Here is a 16,798-nt window from a genome sequence, read left to right as displayed (position 1 = left end):
ACCAAGAGATTTAACAAGATGGCACTTTTCTTTAGAAGTAATTATGTATATGTAAAGGTGAATGTATTTTTTTTTTTTTTTTTTCAATGCCAAGCAGAAGGCTTTACAATATGTTTGATTAATTTGTGTGGGTTTTAAATTAAAAAAAAAATTCAATAAAGTAAAATGTTTTTGGTATTCAAGGTCTTGTCAATGTGCATTTTTCCTTCTTGGTAAACAAATACCTGTAATGATGATGTAAGGATATTGTAATTATTGTATGTCCTAATGCATGTAGCTTTAAAATATAATAAATTTAGAGATTAGATCAAATATTTGAAATTAAAAATTAGCTGGCACTGCTCGGTTAACTACTTAATTGTAAAAAGGCTCAAAGGAAAGTATGAAAAGTTGAAACATTGAAAGTCTTAACTAAAACTAAACTAAAACGCAATAAATTCACTTCTATTTTAATCTAATCAACTAGCGATCTAAGATTTTGTTTAAATGTAAAGATTTTTTATAAGAAATACACTGTGTAAAAAAACAAATTTATTATTTTACTTTATTTACTAATACTTACACCAATGTTTTAACTAACTACAAATAAAATTTTAACTTTTCTTAAAGTCTTGCCTGAAGAGAGGCTTTTATTTTGAAATTAACTGGTGTACCACGCTTAAGGTTCCCCGCTTTGTTTTTGTTCCGTTTTTACAGCCCCCCTCTCTTCAGTTCCGCAGCTCGATCGATATAAACCTGTAGATAAAGATGAGCTCTCTGTCGCAGGAGATCCAGGGGTTTTCCACGGCTCGTCTGAGGAAGCGGAGCACGAGAGTAACGACCGTGACGGGAGAGAAGCTCCTCGAGACGCGCAGCGGTGGTCTCTTTCACGTGACGCGCGACACGGAGCGCGAGAGTAGCGACGCGTGCGGGTTCGTGCAGGACTCGAGCCTCGACCTGCAAGTGGGCACCATTACACCATTCCTCCTACTCTGTGCGTTATGTGTCTATAATGTAGTTATTGCAATGTTTATTATGAAACCCCAACGGTGGTTGTGTCATGATACACTGCTGGGAAAATCATTATTCCACGAGGATTATTACTATATTTATGGATTTAAAGGTCTAAATAAATGTGGCATTGCATGCTACTTTGTGTAACGATGCATATCAAAGATGAACAACCTTTTTTAAAAGAAAAAAGCTCACCATGGTCACCACCAATAATAATAAAGCATTTAATTTAAATGTCAAAATAACAGACCAGATTGACTAATTGATTTATAAGATTAATTCCTATTTAATTTAAAATAATATTTATTATATAAAAAAATGGTCATGGTCCATGGTAACCCCAAAAAATATATAAACCAAACCATTCTGTAGTTTCTAGCTATTGTTCAAAGTGAGAACAGATTACATTTTAATTTAAACTACAAAAAAATCTCCAGATAATTTCTTTATGGCGAATTCCAGTTTAATAAAAAATGATATTAAATAGATCTATTAGTATTATTAAATAGATCTATTAGTATTATTAAATATATTATTGTTATTATTGAAAAATGAGTTACCATGAACACTGCGTTTTAACTCTACTCGTTACATTTGACTAATTTTGTGATTTTTAGCGTCACAGGATGCTGCTCATGATTTAGACACGTTGAAGAAATTAAAGGTAATCAGACTTTTTAAAAATATATGATTTGTTTTATCTAAATAAGCAGGTTTATTGATCTGTGTCTGTGCTGTTGTGTTTGAGGTGACTCATGTGCTGAATGTGGCGTATGGGGTTGAGAACGTGTTCCCTGATCTCTTCACGTATAAGACTGTCACCGTGTTAGATCTTCCAGAGACAGACATCACCTCTTACTTCCCCGAGTGTTTCCAGTTCATCAAGGAAGCCGGTCAGCAGGTGTGTATGTGGAAGCACACATATGAAGATGTGTGTGTGTTTATAACCTGTTTCTGGTGTGTTGTCAGGGTGGGGTGGTGTTGGTCCACTGTAACGCCGGTGTCTCTCGCTCTGCTTCTGTTGTCATCGGGTTCCTCATGTCCCAGGAGAACATGTCCTTTGATGAAGCCTTCAGCGCTGTGAAAACCGCCAGGCCTTCAATTCAACCAAACCCAGGCTTTATGAAACAGCTGAAGAAGTATAATCCATGATGCCACTCAAAGTCTGCTTTTATAATCCAAACATGTAAATGTTTTTCAGATTTCACACAGTACTTGATGAGTATATTAGAAATGTGTTTTTTTTAGGACTCCAGGACCACGATTGAGGAGCTGTTTTATTGCCAACATTTTTTTCTTTCATATTTATATTTTATTAAATATATTACAATATTTTTGTATATAAGAAAATTTGGATTTCCATATAAGTCATTTTCTTAAAAAATGTGGGAGCTTTGATCCTCAACATTACATTATTTGAAGAAGCATGTAATAAAGTGTCAAACTCCAGCTGTAGATGGTACAGACTCCCTGACATCAATGCATTTGGATTAACATGTTGTAATATGTTTTCATGAGGCCTAAATATACAAAATCCTATCTTAAAGCATGACTTGTTCATGTTACAGAATCAACAGAGCCCAATACAGAACAATCTGAAGACTATCAAAGAGAGCATAAAAAGTAAACGGTTTAAAAAAATAAATAAAATAATCTTCATTGAGTACAAATACTATTTAAAAATGTAAAATAATGTCATGCAAAATAATGCAAAAAAATTCAAAATAATGAAAATAAAATGCAATAAAAATTAAGAAAAATATATTTATTTGTGGAGTTTGGGGTTAAATATACGTCTATGGAAAATAAATATATAATGCATTTTAAAATTTAGGAGCATGTTTGCATTCACTCTCAAAATCTTTACGTTCTGTCGCAAAAGTATTGCATTCCCCAGAGAAAAGTCTGCATTGACTCTCATTAGAGGCTCCGTAGAAATACTTTTTTTTTTTTTTTGTCAGACAGCTCACCCATGAATGTGTAATATTAAAATTGTACACAAAACTCACTTTTCCACCATAAACGAGAGGGAGACGGGTGTAATAACCAATTTTACTAATAAATGTTATAAAACACATAAGACAGACCTTTACAGTACATCTCCTGACAAATACCACAAAGCTATTAAAGTTTTACAGAGGATTCACCTTTTAATTTAAGACATGGTAACAAATGGTAAACGTTAACTTAGAAATAATAAACATCAGTTTTATCATTCAGAGGAATGTAACCATTATTTGTCTTATTCTTGAATAAAAATAAGCGCTCTCCTGTTTACAGGGTTTATACATAAGAGCAAGATACCACCGACCAAAAATAAACTAAAACCATTTCCCACTGTAAGATAAGATTCAACAAACATAAATAAGTGGGAGCCAAAAGGAATTGACCTGTATAACCATATCCGAGATGGTCATTCACAGACGAGTCTGCGCTCTTTGGTCTGATCTGATCTGAGAACAGTCTTAAGCGAGATTGTTGTTTTGCTCTAGCCGGGTGACTATGGTGGAAACCAGCCTCTCCAGCTGCTCCGCCCTGTGTTTGCCCGTCTGCAGGACCTCCTCATGATTGGCCTTTTCCTCGCTGTTGTAGTCCATCACCGCCTTATTAGTTATCAAAGACAGAGCGAAGACACGCATCCCACAATGCCGTGCCACGATCACCTCGTGAACCGTACTCATGCCTAAAACACAAGTTGTCTGCTTATTAAACTAGCTCACATAGACAAATTTGTATATAAACCAATTTTAATAACAATCTTATAATAAAAAGCAGACACTTTTTATCCAAGGCGACTTACAGTGCATTCAGGCTAACATTTTTTACCTAACGTGTTCCCTGGGAATCAAACCCACAACCTTTTGCGCTGCTAACGCAATGCTCTACCACTTCTTTATGCTCACGAAACTGCTGCTAATTTGCATAAAGGTTACATTTGGTTGAACTCAGGGTACGTTTACACAACTACTACTGCATTAAAAATGGGAATCGAACCCATGACCTACAGGAAAACTAAATGTGGTCAGTTCAAATCAGCGTTAATTTCGTTGACTAATTATTTTCGTCAACGACATTTTCGCACTTCAGACTGCTTCAGTGTGGGTTGTAAATCAATGAATAAAGCAAATTTAAGCCAATCGATTGCTTATATACTAATTATGACGATGTTTACTACACAATATTTATATGGTTATATGTTTTAGATGGTTGTAAGAATGTATCATTTATTTTCCCTCATATGAACTTGAATAAGCAGCTTGCAACTATAAAGTCAACAGTGGAGATATTTCAAAATAAGAGTCACTGTGCATTTCATGCTATATTCCCCAGGTCATTATTGATATTTTGGGTACATAAACTGTATTTAGTTTAATTTACATTTAATTAACAACTATTGTAGCTTCAATAGATGGACACAAGATGGACAGACTAAATTATTATTCAAAATTATTATTTAATAAATAAATACATTTTACTAGTATCACGTTATTATGGTTAAAACGTAATCCATAAAAATATTAATTTAAATAAAATAAAATGTTAACTGAAATTATAAAACAAATCTGAAAGATTGTTTAATTTAGTTTGTAAACTTTAGCTAAACCTGATGTACTAAAATAACCAGAATATAAGTAAAAAAATAATATGTTACAACTGGAATAAACCCTTTAGATTTTAGTCGAATAACTTACTTTAGATTTAGAAGACTACAACTGTATGATATTTAGTCAACTAAAACAATTCAGATGACTAAAATATGACTAAAACTAAACGTCATTTTTGTTCTAAAACTAAATCAAAATTTGCTGTCAAATCTGGTTCGAATGTACGAGCTGTACAGCGGACGAGACTCTTACCGACAGCGTCAGCTCCCAGTTTGTGCAGCATGCGACACTCAGCGATGGTCTCGAACGACGGTCCTCCGAGAACACAGTACACACCCTCTCGCAGGAAGTCATTGTAACCCAGCTCCAAACCCACGTCGAGCGCCAGCTGCTGGAGCTCTCGATCGTATGCGTCAGACATGCAGGGGAAACGAACCCCATACCTAAGAGAGGTAAGGTTATATTATGAACAACATGTACAGAAGCAGGTGTGGAATTTCTGCATGTCAGAACAGCTGCATGTCCTGAGTACAGTGCTTAAAGCACACGTAAACACGCCTTTCGTCATTGGGTCCAGACAGAGGGTTGTTTCCAGCAAATCCAGGCATGTTGAGATGATCTCTGATGATCATGATGTCGCCCACCTTATAGTCCTGGTTCAGACCGCCAGCAGCGTTGGTGAGAATCACAGTCTCCACACCCAGCAGTTTGAATTTATGATATTAATTCCTATTTAATTTAAAATAATATTTATTATATTAAAAAATGGTCATGGTCCATGGTAACCCCAAAAAATATATAAACCAAACCATTCTGTAGTTTCTAGCTATTGTTCAAAGTGAGAACAAATTACATTTTAATTTAAACTACAAAAAATCTCCAGATAATTTCTTTATGGCGAATTCCAGTTTAATAAAAAATGATATTAAATAGATCTATTAGTATTATTAAATAGATCTATTAGTATTATTAAATATATTATTGTTATTATTGAAAAATGAGTTACCATGAACACTGCGTTTTAACTCTACTCGTTACATTTGACTAATTTTGTGATTTTTAGCGTCACAGGATGCTGCTCATGATTTAGACACGTTGAAGAAATTAAAGGTAATCAGACTTTTTAAAAATATATGATTTGTTTTATCTAAATAAGCAGGTTTATTGATCTGTGTCTGTGCTGTTGTGTTTGAGGTGACTCATGTGCTGAATGTGGCGTATGGGGTTGAGAACGTGTTCCCTGATCTCTTCACGTATAAGACTGTCACCGTGTTAGATCTTCCAGAGACAGACATCACCTCTTACTTCCCCGAGTGTTTCCAGTTCATCAAGGAAGCCGGTCAGCAGGTGTGTATGTGGAAGCACACATATGAAGATGTGTGTGTGTTTATAACCTGTTTCTGGTGTGTTGTCAGGGTGGGGTGGTGTTGGTCCACTGTAACGCCGGTGTCTCTCGCTCTGCTTCTGTTGTCATCGGGTTCCTCATGTCCCAGGAGAACATGTCCTTTGATGAAGCCTTCAGCGCTGTGAAAACCGCCAGGCCTTCAATTCAACCAAACCCAGGCTTTATGAAACAGCTGAAGAAGTATAATCCATGATGCCACTCAAAGTCTGCTTTTATAATCCAAACATGTAAATGTTTTTCAGATTTCACACAGTACTTGATGAGTATATTAGAAATGTGTTTTTTTTAGGACTCCAGGACCACGATTGAGGAGCTGTTTTAGTGCCAACATTTTTTTCTTTCATATTTATATTTTATTAAATATATTACAATATTTTTGTATATAAGAAAATTTGGATTTCCATATAAGTCATTTTCTTAAAAAATGTGGGAGCTTTGATCCTCAACATTACATTATTTGAAGAAGCATGTAATAAAGTGTCAAACTCCAGCTGTAGATGGTACAGACTCCCTGACATCAATGCATTTGGATTAACATGTTGTAATATGTTTTCATGAGGCCTAAATATACAAAATCCTATCTTAAAGCATGACTTGTTCATGTTACAGAATCAACAGAGCCCAATACAGAACAATCTGAAGACTATCAAAGAGAGCATAAAAAGTAAACGGTTTAAAAAAATAAATAAAATAATCTTCATTGAGTACAAATACTATTTAAAAATGTAAAATAATGTCATGCAAAATAATGCAAAAAAATTCAAAATAATGAAAATAAAATGCAATAAAAATTAAGAAAAATATATTTATTTTTGGAGTTTGGGGTTAAATATACGTCTATGGAAAATAAATATATAATGCATTTTAAAATTTAGGAGCATGTTTGCATTCACTCTCAAAATCTTTACGTTCTGTCGCAAAAGTATTGCATTCCCCAGAGAAAAGTCTGCATTGACTCTCATTAGAGGCTCCGTAGAAATACTTTTTTTTTTTTTTGTCAGACAGCTCACCCATGAATGTGTAATATTAAAATTGTACACAAAACTCACTTTTCCACCATAAACGAGAGGGAGACGGGTGTAATAACCAATTTTACTAATAAATGTTATAAAACACATAAGACAGACCTTTACAGTACATCTCCTGACAAATACCACAAAGCTATTAAAGTTTTACAGAGGATTCACCTTTTAATTTAAGACATGGTAACAAATGGTAAACGTTAACTTAGAAATAATAAACATCAGTTTTATCATTCAGAGGAATGTAACCATTATTTGTCTTATTCTTGAATAAAAATAAGCGCTCTCCTGTTTACAGGGTTTATACATAAGAGCAAGATACCACCGACCAAAAATAAACTAAAACCATTTCCCACTGTAAGATAAGATTCAACAAACATAAATAAGTGGGAGCCAAAAGGAATTGACCTGTATAACCATATCCGAGATGGTCATTCACAGACGAGTCTGCGCTCTTTGGTCTGATCTGATCTGAGAACAGTCTTAAGCGAGATTGTTGTTTTGCTCTAGCCGGGTGACTATGGTGGAAACCAGCCTCTCCAGCTGCTCCGCCCTGTGTTTGCCCGTCTGCAGGACCTCCTCATGATTGGCCTTTTCCTCGCTGTTGTAGTCCATCACCGCCTTATTAGTTATCAAAGACAGAGCGAAGACACGCATCCCACAATGCCGTGCCACGATCACCTCGTGAACCGTACTCATGCCTAAAACACAAGTTGTCTGCTTATTAAACTAGCTCACATAGACAAATTTGTATATAAACCAATTTTAATAACAATCTTATAATAAAAAGCAGACACTTTTTATCCAAGGCGACTTACAGTGCATTCAGGCTAACATTTTTTACCTAACGTGTTCCCTGGGAATCAAACCCACAACCTTTTGCGCTGCTAACGCAATGCTCTACCACTTCTTTATGCTCACGAAACTGCTGCTAATTTGCATAAAGGTTACATTTGGTTGAACTCAGGGTACGTTTACACAACTACTACTGCATTAAAAATGGGAATCGAACCCATGACCTACAGGAAAACTAAATGTGGTCAGTTCAAATCAGCGTTAATTTCGTTGACTAATTATTTTCGTCAACGACATTTTCGCACTTCAGACTGCTTCAGTGTGGGTTGTAAATCAATGAATAAAGCAAATTTAAGCCAATCGATTGCTTATATACTATTTATGACGATGTTTACTACACAATATTTATATGGTTATATGTTTTAGATGGTTGTAAGAATGTATCATTTATTTTCCCTCATATGAACTTGAATAAGCAGCTTGCAACTATAAAGTCAACAGTGGAGATATTTCAAAATAAGAGTCACTGTGCATTTCATGCTATATTCCCCAGGTCATTATTGATATTTTGGGTACATAAACTGTATTTAGTTTAATTTACATTTAATTAACAACTATTGTAGCTTCAATAGATGGACACAAGATGGACAGACTAAATTATTATTCAAAATTATTATTTAATAAATAAATACATTTTACTAGTATCACGTTTTTATGGTTAAAACGTAATCCATAAAAATATTAATTTAAATAAAATAAAATGTTAACTGAAATTATAAAACAAATCTGAAAAGAGAAATAAAACAGATTGTTTAATTTAGTTTGTAAACTTTAGCTAAACCTGATGTACTAAAATAACCAGAATATAAGTAAAAAAATAATATGTTACAACTGGAATAAACCCTTTAGATTTTAGTCGAATAACTTACTTTAGATTTAGAAGACTACAACTGTATGATATTTAGTCAACTAAATCAATTCAGATGACTAAAATATGACTAAAACTAAACGTCATTTTTGTTCTAAAACGAAATCAAAATTTGCTGTCAAATCTGGTTCGAATGTACGAGCTGTACAGCGGACGAGACTCTTACCGACAGCGTCAGCTCCCAGTTTGTGCAGCATGCGACACTCAGCGATGGTCTCGAACGACGGTCCTCCGAGAACACAGTACACACCCTCTCGCAGGAAGTCATTGTAACCCAGCTCCAAACCCACGTCGAGCGCCAGCTGCTGGAGCTCTCGATCGTATGCGTCAGACATGCAGGGGAAACGAACCCCATACCTAAGAGAGGTAAGGTTATATTATGAACAACATGTACAGAAGCAGGTGTGGAATTTCTGCATGTCAGAACAGCTGCATGTCCTGAGTACAGTGCTTAAAGCACACGTAAACACGCCTTTCGTCATTGGGTCCAGACAGAGGGTTGTTTCCAGCAAATCCAGGCATGTTGAGATGATCTCTGATGATCATGATGTCGCCCACCTTATAGTCCTGGTTCAGACCGCCAGCAGCGTTGGTGAGAATCACAGTCTCCACACCCAGCAGTTTGAAGATCCGCATCGGCATCGTAATCTACAACAGAAGAACAAGCTTCGTTTGAGATGCTCTGAATCTCACATCAGGTAGTGTTCAGTTAGTGCTGTTTTTTAGTTGTTGGTCTTTATACACAAGGACATATCTTGATGCATCTTGCTGATATTAGTAGTAAGTTTAATTTTAGCACAGAAAAACCTGTGTGAATGCTATTTAATGCTATTAATGCTTTTGGACTCTGATGTGCCAAAGTGTGTTTTATAAGGTGTTCGTACCTTCTGGATGGGATAACCCTCATAGAGATGAAACCGTCCCTGCATGCAGACACATGGTCTACCCTTCAAAGTGCCAAACACCAGCCGGCCCGCGTGACCGTGCACTGCAGAAGAGAAAGACACGCACAGGTTCAGTAAAAATAGAAGAAGTCAATGCAATGATCTTAGAAGATAAAGTACACAATATCTTACATTACACGGAAATCCTCACCTGTGCTTTGGGGGAAGTTGGGGATGTCCTTGTAGTTGAAGGCCACCTGGTCTTTCAACGCATCAGCCAGTCCACCCAAACCTGAACCGCACACGATGCCCACCAGAGGACGCATTGCAGTCTGGGACAGAAGCCAGTCAGCGGTGGCCTGGCAGTCCTCATAGCTGTACCTGCACAGAGAGAATGGGAAAATGAGGTTACAAAGTCACACACATGACTGTAACCTAAAGTGTTTCCAGCTTAAGACTGACAAATATACAATAGCATTTGCATATGTATTATATAACTAAGGATGCTGAATATTGTAACATATTTGAATGGCTATGATAAAGCCAGCAGAAACCAAATAAAAATATCCTGGCAGATCTGAAACATGAGCCACTGTTTGACACATCACTACTGTGCTCTGAGCAGCTGACTGCTAAAATAAACTTCCTGTGAGCTTCTATGATCATTCCTATGGTCTTTGCAGAAACATATGAAACTCAATTTCGATTTATAATTCAATTGCAGCAAATGCATTTCAATACAATCGTCAAAAAATATGTTTTTAAAATAACTAGACAATGTCTCTAATATTTTTTTTAACCTGTCAAGCACTTCTTCAAAAGGTATTATTGGTTGACCAAAATGAATGGTTGATTAAACATATATAAAGAGTAGGGTGTCAGATTTTATTGTGTGCATTATGTAAATTATTCGTTATGTAATTTAGAATTTTACTGTCGCACATTTCAACAGAATTTCGATACAAGCAGTTCACATTCAAGAAGAGGTTTATTTCAATGAATAATACTTCAAAGCGTTGAACCGCGCAACATTCGATCAAAGAACAGTTCCGTCAATCAAGAAGCGCGCTCGCGCATCACCACGCATCAATTATTAGAAGCAATCAAACAACTCGCTGTACTATTCCATTGATCGAGTAAACTACATTCACCATCGAAATAGAGACTCAACTATACGCGCTTTCACTAAAGCAAGAAGGAATAGAAAGTTATACATGAAAAATAATAATCGTTTACCCAGTGGTGCTCTCTGGAAACATGATTAAAATCGCTGGTCAGATCCTTCACAAAATACCCAACGGAAATTTAAACGTTAGCTACTTTATAGCAACAGATGGTAGACAAGAGCGCAACTTACGCGATGACCTACCAGTGAAACAAATCAGAGATACAAATGAAACAAACCCACGGAGTTTTAAAAATCGCTGAAGCGTCGCTCACGTAGCCGGTGTTCTTATAGCTCGTGCGCTTACGGCGCTCCTCCCCGCGCTCTGACGCACACGAGACGCGAGGCACACCTCCTGACGCAGCGTGCCCCGCCGCCGGACAGGGATGGAGTCAACTTTAACAACAGCTGTCAGACTCTACACCTGCTATTAGATTTATGGATGGTTGAACAGCACTCATGCACGTGACTGAGAGTCACCCACATATAAACACTGTCATGTGGGTCCATGTGTGTTTGGCTTGTTCAAACTAACCCACAATGAGTCAAGATAAAGACATCACAAACTTTCACACAGATAGCCTCAACTGTGCCTTGCATGTCAACAAACGAAGAGTATTATGCTATTATTATTGGATTTTTGGACATGTGTTTAAAAGCATGAAGTACAACCCGAATTCCGGAAAAGTTGGGACGTTTTTTAAATTTTAATAAAATGAAAACTAAAGGAATTTCAAATCACATGAGCCAATATTTTATTCACAATAGAACATAGATAACGTAGCAAATGTTTAAACTGAGAAATTTTACACTTTTTTCCACTTAATTAACTCATTTAAAATTTAATGCCTGCTACAGGTCTCAAAAAAGTTGGCACGGGGGCAACAAATGGCTAAAAAAGCAAGCAGTTTTAAAAAGATTCAGCTGGGAGAACATCTAGTGATTAATTAAGTTAATTGATATCAGGTCTGTAACATGATTAGCTATAAAAGCTTTGTCTTAGAGAAGCAGAGTCTCTCAGAAGTAAAGATGGGCAGAGGCTCTCCAATCTGTGAAAGACTGCGTAAAAAATTGTGGAAAACTTTAAAAACAATGTTTCTCAACGTCAAACTGCAAAGGCTTTGCAAATCTCATCATCTACAGTGCATAACATCATCAAAAGATTCAGAGAAACTGGAGAAATCTCTGTGCGTAAGGGACAAGGCCGGAGACCTTTATTGGATGCCCGTGGTCTTCGGGCTCTCAGACGACACTGCATCACTCATCGGCATGATTGTGTCAATGACATTACTAAATGGGCCCAGGAATACTTTCAGAAACCACTGTCGGTAAACACAATCCGCCGTGCCATCAGCAGATGCCAACTAAAGCTCTATCATGCAAAAAGGAAGCCATATGTGAACATGGTCCAGAAGCGCCGTCGTGTCCTGTGGGCCAAGGCTCATTTAAAATGGACTATTTCAAAGTGGAATAGTGTTTTATGGTCAGACGAGTCCAAATTTGACATTCTTGTTGGAAATCACGGACGCCGTGTCCTCCGGGCTAAAGAGGAGGGAGACCTTCCAGCATGTTATCAGCGTTCAGTTCAAAAGCCAGCATCTCTGATGGTATGGGGGTGCATAAGTGCATACGGTATGGGCAGCTTGCATGTTTTGGAAGGCTCTGTGAATGCTGAAAGGTATATAAAGGTTTTAGAGCAACATATGCTTCCCTCCAAACAACGTCTATTTCAGGGAAGGCCTTGTTTATTTCAGCAGGACAATGCAAAACCACATACTGCAGCTATAACAACAGCATGGCTTCGTCGTAGAAGAGTCCGGGTGCTAACCTGGCCTGCCTGCAGTCCAGATCTTTCACCTATAGAGAACATTTGGCGCATCATTAAACGAAAAATACGTCAAAGACGACCACGAACTCTTCAGCAGCTGGAAATCTATATAAGGCAAGAATGGGACCAAATTCCAACAGCAAAACTCCAGCAACTCATAGCCTCAATGCCCAGACGTCTTCAAACTGTTTTGAAAAGAAAAGGAGATGCTACACCATGGTAAACATGCCCCGCCCCAACTATTTTGAGACCTGTAGCAGAAATCAAAATTGAAATGAGCTCATTTTGTGCATAAAATTGTAAACTTTCTCAGTTTAAACATTTGCTATGTTATCTATGGTCTATTGTGAATAAAATATTGGCTCATGTGATTTGAAAGTCTTTTAGTTTTCATTTTATTAAAATTTAAAAAACGTCCCAACTTTTCCGGAATTCGGGTTGTATATAAAACCTATTTCGCTGAGTTTTGAACACACAACATATTTTGTCTCGCTTTGTGCTGGCTGTTCCTGAATGAATCAACATTTCAAAAATGCCTAAGAAAGTCAAAAACGTAAGTCTTTCAACATTCCTCTCATACTCAAGCAGGGTTGTCCAGTCCTGCTCCCGGAGGGCCACTGTCCTGTAGAGTTTAACTCTATCCACATCTAAACAAGGACTTCAGAGTCCTGCACTCTGAAGTTATCACAGAAGTTACTGCGGCACATGTTTAAATGTTCAAGCATGCTTTATTTTAGACCTGACCTGAGAAAGAGACCTACCAGGGTGCTTCAGGAATACAGTTTACGACCCCTGTTGACCTATGACCTGCTTTAAACATATCACACGAGGTAGAAGAGCCTTAGCACCTTGTATGAGACACACTTCCCACACGCGATCATGCCAGTCAGAACCGTCTTAGGGTTATCAATGAAGATGTCATATTTGATCACTTCTGTGGCTGACAGGTTGATGCGATATTTACCGTAACAGCACAGTTCCCACATCAGCCCATTAAATTACTCAATGGCACCATTGCAATTCATGACATCATAATGGTTTTTGTGTAATATCCTGTTGTTGTGATCAGCCGAGTAGTTAACAGATAAGCATATTTACAGTCTCACCTATAATGATAGAGGGCCTTGTTTTTGCCTCTCTGTTGTGACTGTGTATAATCAACCCAAAAATCACAGTTGTGAGAAAAGGCTGTGCTGAGTTCAACATGGTTTTCTTTACACAAGCTGACACGCCTGTATCCTGACCAATGGCTTGACCGTTCGCCTTATGATGCCACAAAACAGTTTAGCCTTTTCCTCAGAGGTCACTCACAGCCTGGTAGGAATCAATACAAATGTTCCCCAAGCTGTCCCCCTGCCATGTTCATTATGCAACAAGTCCTGCAGAACAAGGTCAGGACGTCTCATCTTTATGATTTGAATCAATCGAAATCCTCCATCTAAACACTGTCTGAGGAAAGTCCTTAAATAAATCAGCTTCATTTCAACTGAGGGGTTTTACTTTTAGATTGAAGAAGCTGCTTCTATTTAACACGGGTCTTGAATGAATGTATTCAATAAACTTCCTGCACAGCAAACACAGAGCTTAAGTAAACATACAGTCTGGTCCAAAAGTTTAAATAAAAATCTTGAACAGTGACTTCTGAAGTTTTCAGCACCTTTCACTGAAGAAGAACGTTAAGAAAACATATGCGTAAATTTAGAACATTATAAAAGTGGTGTAATAGAGAGGGTGGGAATCTTTACGCAACAAACTGCATGCATAACATCTGGTAGTAGACTGTTGTGCATGCCTGATAATTGCAAAGTAAATTCACTTCAAGTGTGTGCATGAAAATCACATGCCTCAGTCAGCGCAGGAATTGCAAGCATGTGTGTAGCCATCATACATAGTGACCCCATTGTTCATACTGACTCAGAGTGTGTGCAAAACACATGAAATGTCTGTTTAGCTTGATGTCTTGGAACCTGAGTAGACAGGAATATGCAGTTTGGCTAATGCATGCATGAGTCCTTTTATTTTTAATCCATTAAGAAGATAACCACAAGCTCAACTGAGACAAGTCACGAGCAAACTCTAACACATGTAGAATTTTCCAGGTTTTAATTTACCCAACCCAGAAAGAATCTTCGAGAAACGTTGAATTTGGATTATAAATGAGTGGGTCAATATGACTGCCGAAATTCACTGGCAAACATATTTGGACTTGGACCAAAGCAAATGTAGACTTTAGCTTGTTTTTTCTCTCACAGCCTTTCATTAAACTTCCTGCGCAGCAAACACAGAGCTTTAGTTAACATACAGTTTTCAGCAACTTTCACTGAGGAAGAACTTTTAGAAAACATATGAGGAAATTTTTGACATTATAAAAGTGATGTAATAGAGAGGGTGGGAATTCACAAGTAGACGTCAAACCTTTATCAACTCTTTATAGTAAAGCCAATCAGGTTTTCAAGATGAGCTCACTGCGCTTCATCAGTGTTATGAAAAAATCATCACCTTATATCAGAATGTGGACACTGCGCCAGCCTTCCCTTCATGGAACATGCCATCAGTCTGTCTTCATGGAAACTCTCTAAGGCTAAGCAAGTTTTATTGGCATTCCTTTGTGTCCACCTTAAAACACATTCCATCTCTTTAAGACTTTGTCAATAACAGAAACTTACTGGAATTTACAGTTTAAACATGTCACAACAAACCCATTAGGAAACTCACCCAGTCGCAAGAATACAGGCCTCATTAAAATGTAATTGAATTCCAAATGAGGAAGTCAGATAAAAGTACCAGACATATTATCAAGTACAGAGGGCTCTTATGTTGTTTTACCAAATATTAAGGCCAAGGCCATGTACAGGTCAGTCAATACATAATACAGGGGGTGGTGCGATGATGGTAGCGTTTTGAGAATAAAAGTGCGTGTCCTGTATGTCCCTCCCTCAAGTCTGAGTGGAACGGACTGTTTTCTTTGATTAAGATTACACAACTCATGATTTTTGCAAGTCATTGTATACTAAGGGATTGCTGTAGTGAACTCACTCAAAGACAAATATCCCAGTGGTTATTAAAAGGGCCCTTTCTCTGGCTATTAAATATTTACTTTGCCTAAAATTAATTAGTTTGCTTTCATATCATTCCAAAACCATGACTTGATTTCATCCAAGCAACTGCACTGTATTCAATCAAAGTGGATTTTGAAATTTACCACCATTCAATGAAGATGTATCACGCCAGGTTTGACATTATTGATGGTGAATGCCATTGGTCCTCTGCTTTTATTGTATGGAGAACAGCAGCTTTGAAGGGCAAACATTGCAAAATTTCTCCATTTGTGCCCCATGGGAGAAAGTTAGTCATTGATAAAAGAAACAGATTAATGCAAATTTAGAAGACTGTGTTTTCTCTGTTTGTCGACAATGACAGGGCCGTTGACATTGGTCGTGCCTCTTGAAATCAGAGATTGTTCATGCGCTCTCTTTTCTCTCAGACATAAATTAGATTTGTCAAACACAGTTGATTAAGTGAGAATGTATCTGGAGAAATTCACCGCAGTGTCACATGTGAAAACGGCGAGATTCACTTTGGTCCTCACAAGAGTGCACTTGAAGGCCTTTATTGTTGTGAGTAACGTGCTCCTCCTAAAACTGAAAATTAGACGTGCTATTTGAAGGGACGTGCCGTTTCGTATTATGTCAAATGAGTTAAAATGGAAAAGCAAACCTGTCCATGTCCTGCACGTGAGAGAGATAAAGACGATTAGAAAAACAGAAAGAGATGGCATCACGAGTAAATAAAAGATCCTGATATTCAGTTACACACAAAACACACACCTCTATTATCTGTTATTTTGCTCTCTCTCCTCTCTGTAACCAAATATTTAATCACATCAAAAGGTTACACGCTTTTACACAAAATTGGGAGAAAATCTAAATAAATAAATGAGCAACATAACCATATTTAATTCCAAATTAATAAATGATGATGAACTGCTCAACTAAATTTGAAACATACTGAGTTGACATGTTTATTGCATCTCAGGAGTCTTGTCCATCTTTTCAAATCCACATTTTTAAGGGTTTGCCAGTCAGAACCAGAATGACTGGATGTTAGACGGGATTTCACACATTTTTACCCGAGGTAGGGTCAAAGGGTTGGAAAATTAAAGTACAAAATGTG

General features: G+C 37.2%; 4 protein-coding genes across 4 annotated transcripts; 2 read left to right on the top strand and 2 right to left on the bottom strand.

The window, feature by feature from the left end:
• The first annotated feature begins 677 nt into the window (after positions 1–677).
• On the top strand, positions 678–2,233 carry LOC132096320 (dual specificity protein phosphatase 19-like). Its single transcript, XM_059501617.1, has 4 exons — positions 678–973; positions 1,611–1,657; positions 1,742–1,894; positions 1,963–2,233. The coding sequence occupies exons 1-4, from the start codon at positions 748–750 to the stop codon at positions 2,143–2,145; spliced, it is 609 nt and encodes a 202-aa protein (XP_059357600.1). The 5' UTR covers positions 678–747; the 3' UTR covers positions 2,146–2,233.
• A 1,197-nt stretch (positions 2,234–3,430) lies between these two features.
• On the bottom strand, positions 3,431–5,306 carry LOC132100870 (purine nucleoside phosphorylase-like). The gene is made up of 2 exons (XM_059505830.1): positions 4,851–5,306; positions 3,431–3,676 (listed from the first exon to the last, which is right to left on the bottom strand). Exons 1-2 carry the CDS (start codon positions 5,017–5,019, stop codon positions 3,459–3,461), a joined length of 387 nt encoding a protein of 128 aa, XP_059361813.1. The 5' UTR covers positions 5,020–5,306; the 3' UTR covers positions 3,431–3,458.
• On the top strand, positions 5,213–6,318 carry LOC132096095 (dual specificity protein phosphatase 19-like). Its single transcript, XM_059501248.1, has 4 exons — positions 5,213–5,276; positions 5,662–5,708; positions 5,793–5,945; positions 6,014–6,318. Exons 1-4 carry the CDS (start codon positions 5,213–5,215, stop codon positions 6,194–6,196), a joined length of 447 nt encoding a protein of 148 aa, XP_059357231.1. The 3' UTR covers positions 6,197–6,318.
• A 1,161-nt stretch (positions 6,319–7,479) lies between these two features.
• Positions 7,480–11,039, bottom strand: LOC132100808 (purine nucleoside phosphorylase-like). The gene is made up of 6 exons (XM_059505825.1): positions 10,869–11,039; positions 9,844–10,013; positions 9,633–9,736; positions 9,221–9,396; positions 8,915–9,105; positions 7,480–7,726 (listed from the first exon to the last, which is right to left on the bottom strand). Exons 1-6 carry the CDS (start codon positions 10,889–10,891, stop codon positions 7,509–7,511), a joined length of 882 nt encoding a protein of 293 aa, XP_059361808.1. The 5' UTR covers positions 10,892–11,039; the 3' UTR covers positions 7,480–7,508.
• Positions 11,040–16,798: the final 5,759 nt, after the last annotated feature.

Source organism: Carassius carassius, chromosome 2 (assembly GCF_963082965.1).
Source record: "Carassius carassius chromosome 2, fCarCar2.1, whole genome shotgun sequence".
Classification (NCBI taxonomy): domain Eukaryota; kingdom Metazoa; phylum Chordata; class Actinopteri; order Cypriniformes; family Cyprinidae; genus Carassius; species Carassius carassius.
The sequence above is the reverse complement of the archived record's forward strand: the minus strand, read 5'-3'. Positions and strand labels throughout refer to the sequence as shown.